Genomic DNA, 12,184 nt, shown 5'->3' on the forward strand with positions numbered 1-12,184 from the left:
GCTCAGCCTATTGGGCCTGTGAACTTCTGCTTTAGGAGCTATCTGGTCACTTTAATAAAATCCATTAATTCCTACCCTTTGGGGGCTTTGCCAGTCTGCTCTCAACTTTAAACTTCACCCATGTACTAAGCCCAAGGGGGTATGAGTTTCTGGGGGTATACAATACGTATGTTTTAATTTTGAAGCAGTAGATGTTTCTTTAAAACTTTTTTTTCTTCCTTCCTTCCTTCCTTTTTTTTTTTTTTTTTTTTGTTAAGATTTTATTTATTTATTTGAGAGAGAGAAAGCATGCACAAATGGCAAGGGAGGGTCAGAGGAGAGTGAGAAGCAGACTTCCTGGGGAGGAGGGACCGGATGTGGGGCTCGATCCCAGAACCCCAGGATCATGACCTGAGCTGAAGGCAGACACTGACTGAATCACCCAGGCACCCTTTTCTTCTTTTCTTTCTTTTGTTCTTTTTCTTTTTTTAGTGATTAGGTACTTCAAATCATATTAATAAACATTTGGAGCAAATGAAGAGTTACAGGTATGGAATTTAAAATCATTTGCTTCCTCAGTTTGGAATTTTTTATTTCTGACTTCAGTAAAGCCTTGGTCTGATTTTAACAGAATAACATCTGTTATTCTTATATAGTTCTGATGCAAACACAAATCCAGTGAGGCGCATTGATTGTTCTGTGACGCAGATGAAGAAGATGGAAACGCTGTCCAGCCAGGCTGCGTTTGGTTTTCGGGTGATTATCTTTTAATGGTACCTTGACAGATGATCGAGTGCTATGCAAAGTAACTGGAAGACAGATGGTTACATGAAATTGTGGGAAAATGGGTGCAACAGGGGAAGTGTACTTTCCGAGCCAATGCCATTGACATTTTGGCCACCCGTGCAAACACAATGCCTCGGCTGCAGGATCAGGAGCTCAGGCTCATCACTGTGTAAAAAGGAAAATGAACAAGATGGTGAGTGCAGAGCATAAGATGAAGGCAAAGCCAACCATTCCCAGGTGCGCTTAGAGCGGTTCAGGCCACCTTTTCTTCCCGTTGCTAGGGGAGAGAGGAGCTTGAGCCTGGGCATATGTGCATTAGCAGCTGTGTCCACAAGAGATGACACACCTGCTAACCTGGGATTTGTTCTGTATCGACACTGTAAATAGACACTCACATGTCATCCTTTGCACAGTTTGTGGCAACTCCAGCGTCAGAGAATCAGAGAAGAAAATTCAGTGTTGACGAAAAGCAGTCAATCCTCCATTAAAATAAATGGAAGGTGAACTGACAGAGGCTTATCCAAAGCCCGAAAGCTTCCATCTTCTCTTTCTAAATTAAGGATTCGGCAGGCAAAGTCTCTTCAGATTCCTTTGTTTAGACTTCACGACAAAGAGAGCCCTAGGGAGTCCTTGCCTAGAGGTTTCGTGGTTCTCTTGTGACCATGGAAATTAATTTTCTTCCTGGCAAATCAGCTGTTCACACAACTCGACTGCTTTCCTTCCCGAAGAAGAATTTCCATTTCTTCCCTTTGAATGTCGGATACAGAGACAAGCATGGAAGTCTCTAAATATTGCCCCTGGGGTATGGACTCCCTGACCCTGACTCAAGTCCCCTTCAGTTTATCCTTTTGTCCCCCTTACTGTGCCAGGAAGTTTCCAGGTGCCCACAGCTACACCGGCATGTCAGGGGCACTTTGTGCTGTCAGTCACGCGCTGGGAGGCTGGGAGCGAGAAGCACAACCCATTGTTTCTTCATTGACTCGGGACTATAGTTAATCGATATTTATTGTGTTCTCACTGTGTTTCTGGCTCTCCTTTGGGCAGAAGTGAGGCACTAGTGAACTCTAGTGGATACCATCCCAACACTGACAGACCACGCAGTCGGCTGGAAGAGCAAACAGTCACGCTGATGAATGTATATATTCACCCTGAGGTATTAAAAAGAAAAAAGAACTGGACTGAGACTCCAAGTACTCTGAGGAAACCAGAGTGGTCCACGGTTAGGAGACCATGAGGGCAAACTGTGTGTGTGCGCGACAAGTAAAGAGCTTCCATCTTAGGCCAGGCCCTGTGGTGGAAAGACTGGGAGTGAAGGTGGTGCCTCAGGAGACTGGGGAGGTGGACAAGACTGGACCACCAGGGGATTAAAGCTCTTGGAGAGAACTTGGGCCTTTATGGTGAAAGCAAATGGGAAGGTAGTCAGCTGATGGGTTTTAGGCAGAGGGGACCCAGTGGGGGCTGTGTTGTAAAAATAAATTTGTCTTTGGGAAGGCACAGGGCTGGAGAAGGGCCATCTGGGTGGTAGGACTGTTGCACTTTAGAAGCCTGAAGCTGGTTGGTTAATGTATCTGACATTCCCTCGTTATCGCCTAACTGCCGAACACTGTTCGTGTGCATGTCTGTGTCTTCCTCCAGACCCCACGTTCCTTGAGTTTAAGAATCCTGCTCTCTTGGCTTCTGGTCTCCTGTAGTGTCAGACACCAAGGTTTTCATGTGCACATCCAACAACACTGTGGCTCTTCTTCATCTTACAAGACACGTCAGTAGGCTTAGCAGCAGCTCTCCTGTATTCTGATGAGAGCGTTATCTAGCAATCTAATTTATTCTAGAAAGCAGAGGAAGATAAAAATACACTTGCCTTTTCTTTCGCTAAGTCGTATGTGCCTTGAATTTCATTTCCATACATTAATGTCTTCTATAAAATGACCTTTATATTTCTATCTTCATGTCAAACGAAAGCTTTGCTATTGTTACTATTATTACCATCTCCTCACAGATAGAATAGACATTTTGGGGGAGATTTGCTTCTGAGAGCAATTCCCTATAGAGTTGAAGAAACAAAACCATGTTGGAAATTTGGCAATTTCTGACTTGGAAAATCAGGTGTTGCAGCGTTAGGGAGTGGTGTGGTTTGTGGCAGAATCAGGAGAACATTTGGATTCCAATACAAAATTTACTGTGACCACCAAACACACACTGCGGGGCTAAGTGAGTATGAGTTTGCTGTTTTTCCTTTAAATGATTATGAGTGTATTTTCTAAATCCGGGGAAGTAATACAAAATGTCAGTGAGCTTACCTACTCTTATGGGTTGCGGGCCAAGCAAGCACTTTGGAATGACTGAAGCAGTACACAGAACTGTGCTGTGGTCAGGGGCCGGACCAGCCTGCCTCCCCCAGTATAGTCTCCTCACAGAACTTCGCAGAATAGGCTCGTAATACTCCTCTGGCTACCCTCCCTACTGTGCCTCAAACAAATTCATATCCAGTGAGGGGCAGGTGTAAAGCTTGTGAATTTGACAGAAAGGAAGGTTATTAAGATTTTTGAAATCAGAAGCAAAGAAAACATCTCTTTTCACGTACCTTCTGGGCAAGTCCCTAGGCATAGTTTTGTGAGCGACTTGCCCTCAAAGTGAAAAATGAGGGGCAGATAAGTAGCCCCTGATCCTGCTCCTACCTGATCCTTAGATTAAGATTAGCTTAGATGCAGGCTGAAAGGTCACACAAGGACGTGGTTCGGAGGGGTTAGCAGTCATTTAAATCACATGCTCAAGAATCTCCTGCAAAGGATATTTTCATAACATATTTCCAAGAGAAAAAGAATTCCAGTTTTGTTGTGCTTTTTAAAAAAAAATTTAATAAATTTAAATTTTTCACCAGGGGGGAGCAGTCCTAGTGATTTTGTAAGTGGGAGAATCCTTCCTGTGGTAGAAATCGGGCCTGGGGAATGGATGAAGCAGAAGGGAGCAGAACAACAGGATTAATTGAGGGCATCTGCTGCTATGCCCTCTGCAATTTTATGATTCCTAAATGCAACGGACCACAGCAGAAATAGGCAACAGTGATTTATGTCCGAATTCTGAGCCCTTTAGTAAAACATATCTTCTTGGGGCTGTATTTGTATAATAATGACAATACAAATATCTGTCCTCCCCATTTTAGTGGACGTTGAGAAAATTAGATTATATGTAGTAAAGCTTGTCACACTGATAAGATAATGTGACATCATCCTCATAGCAAACACATAGCTCTTGTTCTTTGTCAGGCACCATTCTAAGCATTTATACTTATTCCTTCACTTAGTTCTTACAATAATTTTATAGGTAGGATAATTTTTTTTTAAAAGATTTTTTTTATTTTTATTTTATTTGACAGACAGAGATTACAAGTGGGCAGAGAGGCAGACAGAGAGAGAGGGGAGGAAGCAGGCTCCCTGCTGAGCAAAGAGCCCGATGCGGGGCTCGATCCCAGGACCCTGGGATCATGACCTGAGCTGAAGGCAGAGGCTTTAACCCACTGAGGATAATTTTATAGTTCTCTCATTTTATGGGTGGTAAAAGAGAGCCAGAGAGTGGAAGTAACTTGCTCAAGGCCGGCCAGTAAGACTTGGTGCAAGGATTTGAACCCATGCAGTCTGGCTCCAGAAGTTCATGCTTTTAATCACTAGGATTAAAAAAAGGGGGGATGGGTGCCTGGGTGGCTCAGTTGGTTAAACCACTGCCTGCTGCTTGGGTCATGTTCCCAGAGTACTGGGATCAAGTACCCTATCAGGCTTCCCCAGCTCTGCAGCGAACCTGCTTCTCCCTCTGCCTGCCACTCCCCCTGGTTGTGTTCACTCTCTCTCTCTCTCTCTCCCTCTGTGTCAAATAAATAAATAAAATTTTTAAAAAAATATGGCATCATGGACTGTGTTACCATAGTCAGATCTCATTCTCTCTCTCTCTCTCTTTTTTTTTTTTTTTAAAGATTTTTAAAATTTACTTGAGAGAGAGAGACACAGCAAGAGAGGGAACACAGGCAGGGGGAGTGCTAGAGGGAGAAGCAGGCTCCCAGGGAGCCTAATGTGGGTCTGGATCCCAGGACCCTGGGATCCTGACCTGAGCCGAAGGCAGATGCTTAACGACTGAGCCACCCAGGCACCCCTGTGGTAAGATGCCTTAAGCAGTCTGAACTTCAGTTTGCTCATCATAAAATAATACCCACTTACAGATGTTTGGTGAGGACTAAATAAGGGAAAATGTGAAGTTCAGTGTTTAATCAATAGAAGGCATGCAACGCATTATTATTATTATTATTATTATTATTATTATTTATTCACGATGAGATGGTATGTTTGTCTGCTCAGGCTGTCCTAACAAAAATACCACCAACTGGGTGACTTAAACAAAATAAATGTATTTTTTCACAGTTCTGAAAGCTGGAAGTCCAAGATCCAGGTACCAGTACAGCAGTTTTCTGAGACCCCATTTTCCTGGCTTATAGGTGGTCTCCACCCAGGTGTGGAGAGATATTGCTGGTGTCTCTTTCTCATCTTGTAAGAATTAGGGTCCCACCCTTATGATCTCATTTAACTTTAATTATCTCCTTATAAGGCCCTATTCTTCAAATGCAGTCACATCAGAAATTAGGGCTTCAATATATCAATTTGGGGGAGACACAATCCAGTCCTTAACAAGTGGGTAGCTGGGGAGGGAGAATCGGAAAGATAAAAGTGTTTGGAATATTTTGGCATACATTTATTTATTTATTTATTAGTCTATTATTTAAAAAAGATTTTTCTTTATATTTTTGAGAGAGTGAGCGAGGGAGAGAGGTCACAAGCCAGGAGAAGGGACAGAGGGAGAGGAAGAAGCAGGTTACCCGCTGAAAAAGGCAGTTTGACATAGGACTTGATCCCAAGACCTTGGGATCATGACCTGAGCAAAAGGCAGTCACTTAACTGACTGAGCCACCCAGGTGCCCTGGAGTAGTTTGACGTTGAAAGTAGATTTCTTAGGTGGCTCAGTTGGTTAAGCAACTGCCTTTGGCTCAGGTCATGATCCTGGAGTCCTGGGATCAAGTCCCGCATCGGGCTCCCTGCTCCATGGCAGGTCGTCTTCTCCCTCTGTCCTTCTCTCTCATTCTCTCTCACTCCCTCGTGCTCTCTCTCACTCTTAAATAAGTAAATAAAATCTTTAAAAAAATAAATGAAGTAGATTTCTTGGATGTCAATTCGGAGGGAGAAGTAGCTGTCAGCTCTGTTTAGTAAATTAGTAGATGTACAACACACTTGTAACTGGATGCCATTTGTCTTCTACTCGGAGCTCTAGAAAATGTCTCCATACTATTTATTTTTGCTCTTTTAGGTGAGCCTGAATTTAAATACATTGGCAATATGCACGGCAATGAGGCTGTTGGACGGGAACTGCTCATTTTCCTGGCCCAATACCTGTGCAACGAGTACCAAAAGGGCAACGAGACAATTGTTAAACTGATCCACAGCACTCGTATCCACATCATGCCTTCCCTCAACCCGGACGGCTTTGAGAAGGCTGCCTCTCAGGTGAGTTCCAGCCAGCCCGGAGCAGGGAGCACTCTCTTCACTCTGTGTTTGAACATGTGTGCTTGTCGGTAAGTAATGCTGCACTCACATCAATCTTGCGGACAAGGCCTGGGAGGATATAAGTGATACGCTATTCACCTTGCTGCTAAGAAAAAAGTTCAGAAGGTAAGAGGTGGTGGGTGAGAGTTTCTTAAGCAGATTGCGAATGAGAAATTTGGTTCAGCCAATGTTTAAGTAATGTTTTGTTTTGTTGTTAAATAAATCATATTGAATTTACCCACGTTTGTGACTAGGTAAATTTCCTTCTAAAAAACTGAAAGGACTACTGCCAAGTGTTGAAGAGTAAGGCTAGTGCTGTCTTTGAAAGAGATGATGTCATAGCGCCCTCTACTGACAGCAATGAAGAAAAATTTTGGCCGGATCAATGTTGCACTGGTGTTTAATTCTTGTCTATGTATGATCAGTAAAGTTTAAAAAAAAAAAAAAAAAAAGGAAAGAACACAAAACAAAAAACCCCCGCCACCAACAAAATCCTCTCCTACCTCTAAAATGAAGTGCATACATTTTAACTGTTAGAGAAGCTGGAAAGTACTGACACTTTAAGAGAAGATTAGTGCTGTGTGTTCCCTTTTTGTTTGCACAGGCATGGAGAACATTAGTTGTTTTCTACAGCGTGAAGTGATTTTCTTATTTTATGGGGGTATTGGTATGTTTATATATAGTTAGGAAGTTGATTTTTACCTTAAAAATAAAACATCCAGTGATGTGACAGTTTGACATTGTAAGAAACCCAAACAGGATTTCTGTAAATAACACTGATAAAATTCCTAAAGTTAGAAAAATTCTAATAACATAGAAAATTAAATTGTTTACTATTTTAAGGTGATATTCTGATCTGTAAGATCAATGGACAAAAAACTATCATTGTTATTTTCTGTAGTAGATTTTTATTTCTTGGAGTCTAAAGGGTCTGAGCTTATATAACTTCAAGAATATGGGAATTAGCTCTATATCATAGATTATGTAAAATTTAATAGTAAAACAAGAAAATATTCATTATGGAATGTAGCTAAATGTCTTGGAAATCTAGGTTATACCATTACTGAAATGAAGGATTTAAAATTGAACAGAAATTTCTCAACTTACAAAGCTCTTGAACTTTGTTCTAGAGCTCATATTTTTTCATAAAGACTGTAAGAGGAAGGTATCTTACTAATATGTACATAATTCATGTTAAACTCATTCTAAACCTCCAATTTTCTTTAGTAGTTTATTCTTTTGAATATTTAAGAAATAGATTCCTGTGATTTACAGAGCCAGTGAATATTTCACTTAAACCCAACTATAGACTGATATATGCTTTGAAAGGCATCATCTATTACTGATATATATATAGATCTTTTTTGTAGTTTGATGATAATTATCTTTCAAATATAATTATTATTAAAATTCCAGATATTATTCATTGAAAATATTTTTGAAATTACCATAACAAATACTTTAAGCCTGATACCTTCATGTGTTTGTTAGTAAGAGTGAAAATTCAGTTTTGAGAGGATATTATTAAAATAAATGATTAATTCCAATTTTAAAATTTATTAATGAAGACCTTAACTAGATAGTAACAATAATAATACGTAACTTATTATTTTTTTTCTTGATTTTTTTTAGCCTGGTGAGCTCAAGGACTGGTTTGTGGGTCGCAGCAATGCCCAGGGAATAGATCTGAATCGGAACTTTCCAGACCTGGATAGGATAGTTTATGTTAATGAGAAAGAAGGTGGTCCAAATAATCATCTGTTGAAAAATCTGAAGAAGATTGTGGATCAAAACACAAAGGTAGGGAAAATACATTGTTTTCTTGGGTTCCATCCTCTAGCCTAAGGAAGTATGTTCTAATATCTTCATCATAATGGAGGACGTAGCAGTAATGTTAAGCTTGTGTGGGATAGTTAGCTCGCACCTAGAAAGTCATGGCTGGACACCCTGGAATTGGGCAGGGGCTGTCAAGAGAACGGGAGGAGGGGAGGGGATGGGAGGAAGGAACCTAGTTGTGTCTTTGAATGTCTTCATGGCCCTTTCAGAGGACCTATATCAGCACATCACAGCATTTCACATTGTTGATTTTTTTTCTTCTTTTCTAGAACCTTCTCTTTCTTTGCTTTGCACAATTCTACTTTCTCCTGATCCTTCTACTGCCTTTCCAGTTACTGCTCAGCTTCTTTCCCTGCTTCCCCTACCTTGGCTAAGTGCTGGCCTTCAAGATCCCATTTGTTACCCTTATCTCTTTCTCTACAGATCCATCTCTCCAGCTCCGGATCTCCTGTGGAGTTCTTTCTCTATTTTACTGGCTCACTGAGTCTCTTCATCTGGCGAGGACATGCAGGGCCTCAAAACCAAACATTTTCCATAAGAAAAGAGTGTTTTCTCTTATTCTATGATCAAAGCCTTGGTTTTTCCATTACTGTCATCACCACCAGCAATCAGTTGGAGGATCTCAGTGATCTGAAGGCTCTAAAGCTTCTTCAATCTCTCCTCTTCTGCAAACTCATTCCACTGCTTGGTTCAGGCCCCCACTGTCTCTTGCTCCTGAGTACCAGCAGTTCCCTCTTCTTGTTTTGGGTTCAGCCTTTCCCAACTCTGTTCAATCTTCTCGAATCCCTTGAGAGTGATCTTCCTGCACAAATTACTGCTCCGTTGCTTAAAAAAACCTTGCCAGTTCTCCACTGCCCAGAGGATAAAGTGAAAACTCAGTATGTCAGAATTATGTGATGGTTTAGTCGTCTGGAGACTCTGGGGGCAGCCTGGCTCCATATTTGCTACCTGAGTTTTGGAAAGTTATTTAACCACTGTATGCTTCTGCTGCTTCTGCTGCAGTATGGAGATGATAATACTCAATGACGATCTACCCCCTTGGGGTAAGGCTTGAGTGAGTGAATATATATAAAGTGTTTGAAGTCAGGACCTACAACTATTATTACCATTTTGGCAAAATTGCTCGGGACTCTGTGTTATGTACCTTAGAGTTAGATGGGTGCATTGACATATCCACTAAACATTTCATGCCCCTTCAAACCAATATTGTTTGAACACTGTTTTCAATTACTTGGAGAGATCTAGAGCCATCATGGAGGAAAGGTGGAGAAGAACTGCTGTTGGCAGCTCTCCATTCCTCTTCTGTGTTTCCAGGCAATTCGGCTCTGGTTCATCAACTCCTTTTTGTACCTTTCCCAAGTGAGGATGTGGAAAGTACCATTTCTCCATTTTATTATAGTGCTAACGCCATTCAAGTTTCCCTTGGCCCCTGGCAGCTGCTGGCTGACCTACTCCTTAATCTGGCTCTGATAGTCTGTGGACTCCAGTCCACCAACTCCTTTTTGCTCCCTAAGCAAAGCATTTTCTAGTAATTTTATGTCTTCATATGTGTTGTTCCAACCATCTAGAATGTTCTTCCCTTTGCTTCCATGTCATCTCCTCTGTGAAGCCTTCTGCTCTTCCAGACAGATCCTGTTAAGCTTCCCTTCCATTCTTTAAAAATATTTCCAGTCTGGTGCTTATAGCTATATAGAACTGTGCTTGTTATTATTATTTCTATAGCTATTTTCTCTTTTAGTTCTAGAATTCAGTTTTTTGGTTGCAAGAATTATGGTTTATATTTGAGTCTGACACATAGTAGGCTGAAAACCTGTTATGAATGAATGCAGTCCAGCCTGGCAAGCAAGTCACAGTATCTGAAGATCCACAGCTGGAGTTCCAGACAAGCATTCATCATGCGGTTGGGGACTAGATAGAGGATCCAGGAGATAGGGAGGGTCCTGGATTATCTGTGTAAGGTTCCTATAACTTTCCTGCCTATATTTAGGATTCCTTCCAGAAACTTCGGCTAAGCCAACAAGTGGAAACTGGTCTCAGAAAAGGGCTGCCAGGGGCTGAGGATTCTAGTAGAACCTGATTAGTGAGTGACTTAAACATTTCTGCTTCTGAGTCACAGACACATTTGTAATTTCTCAGCCTCTGGTGCAGTTTTCTTGGATGAAGGGAGAGCTGGAAGGAGAGAAGACGGTCTTTTTTTTTTCTTAACCAGAGGTAAAGAGAGGGCAGTCCTATGTGGTAAGCTGTGAGGGATAAGGCAGAAATGAAAAACCACTGTGGAAGCCCAGTGCTGATATCAGCAGGCAGGCGCTCCCCGTTGCTTACATTAAGCTGTCTATGCTTCTCCATTAATTCCAAGAAATGGGACAAATAATGCCTGCTACCTTGCATAGAAGAATCTATGGAATAAACTCATGTTCAGGGGACATCTGTTGGGTAGCCTTTGTGCAGTGCCATACACTTTCCATCTGCACCACTTTCTTCTTCCCCAGCAGAACCTGTGTAATATTTGCAGAACCGTGGTGTTAGGTGTTTTCTTATTTCTAGGGTAAGCAACACTTATTTAAAAGATATATGCTGGTGGTGGGTATTAAGGAGGGCATGTATTGCATGGAGCACTGGTGTGGTACATAAACAGTGAATCTTGGAACACTGAAAAAAATAAAATTAAAAAAGACATATGCTCATGGTACTTAAAACAATTAGAACTTTTTTAGAGATCTATTTATTTTAGAGAGAGAGTGTGTGCAAGGGAGCATGTGGGGGAGGGGCAAAGGGAGAGGGAGAGAATCTCCAGCAGACTCCCCACTGATCACAGAGCTTGAAGCAGGGCTCTATCCCAGGACCCTGAGATCATGACCTGAGCCAAAGTCAAGATTCTGGGGGCTCCTAGGTGGCTCAGTCATTAAGTGTCTGTTTTGGCTCAGGTCATGATCCCAGAGTCCTGGGATCGTGCCCTGCATAGGGCTTTCTGTTCAGCGGGGAACCTGCTTCTTCCTCTCCCACTCCCTGTCTTACTGTCTCTCTCAAATAAATAAACAAAATAAATTAAAATAATAATACAAATAATCTTTTAATTTTTTAAAATTTTAATTTAATTTTTAACCTTTAAAAATAATACTAATAAGGGGCGCCTGGGTGGCTCAGTGGGTTAAGCTGCTGCCTTCGGCTCAGGTCATGATCTCAGGGTCCTGGGATCGGGTCCCCCATCGAGCTCTCTGCTCAGCAGGGAGCTTGCTTCCCTCTCTCTCTCTGCCTGCCTCTCTGTCTACTTGTGATTTCTCTCTGTCAAATAAATAAATCTTAAAAAAAAAATAATACTAATAAAAATAAAAAGATCAAGATTCTGCTGCTTAACTGACTGAGCCACCCATATGCACCCCCCAAATTAGAGCTTTAATTAGAGATATAAAAATATCTCAATGCCAATACTTTTTCTGGGTGAAGGTAAACTAAAGAGAAATACATAAAAATTTAAGTTAAGTCTCTTTTCTGGAACAGAATCAATGTTTGTTTACATTAGACTAAATCTTCAGTAAACCTGCATAATAATCCTGGAATGGTATTATTCATGTCTGGTTTATCTTCTCCTTTTTCCATCTTTGTCATTAAGACTGAGACTGTGTTTAGGTGCTGCCCAGTAGGAGACATGTCGCAGGCATTTCGGGAATGTTATCACACATCTTGCCTTTTCTTGCTCCCCCTTCTCAGTTTCTATATCCCTTTCTGTAGCTTCTATATTTGTTTTATTTTTATGGAGATACAGTTGACATATAAAATACAATTAATTTCAGATGTACAGCGTAATGATTTGGTATTTGTATATATTGTGAAATGATCACCATCTTAAGTGTAGTTACCATCAGTCACCATACATAGTTGTAATTTTTTTCTTGTGACAGAACATTTTTTTTTTTAAAGATTTTATTTATTTATTTGACAGAGAGATCACAAGTAGGCAGAGAGGCAGGCAGAGAGAGAGAGAGGAGGAAGCAGGCTCCCTGCTT

General features: G+C 41.2%; 1 protein-coding gene across 1 annotated transcript in view; it reads left to right on the forward strand.

Moving 5' to 3' along the window:
* Positions 1–12,184, forward strand: part of CPE (carboxypeptidase E) — a 111,252-nt gene that overhangs the window by 72,368 nt on the left and 26,700 nt on the right. Inside the window, exons 2-3 of the mRNA XM_082727245.1 lie at positions 6,109–6,305; positions 7,977–8,144. Coding sequence (XP_082583371.1) covers positions 6,109–6,305; positions 7,977–8,144 — 365 coding nt within the window. The remainder of the gene's footprint in view (positions 1–6,108; positions 6,306–7,976; positions 8,145–12,184) is intronic.

This window comes from Mustela nivalis, assembly GCF_964662115.1.
Source record: "Mustela nivalis genome assembly, chromosome: 4".
Lineage (NCBI taxonomy): Eukaryota > Metazoa > Chordata > Mammalia > Carnivora > Mustelidae > Mustela > Mustela nivalis.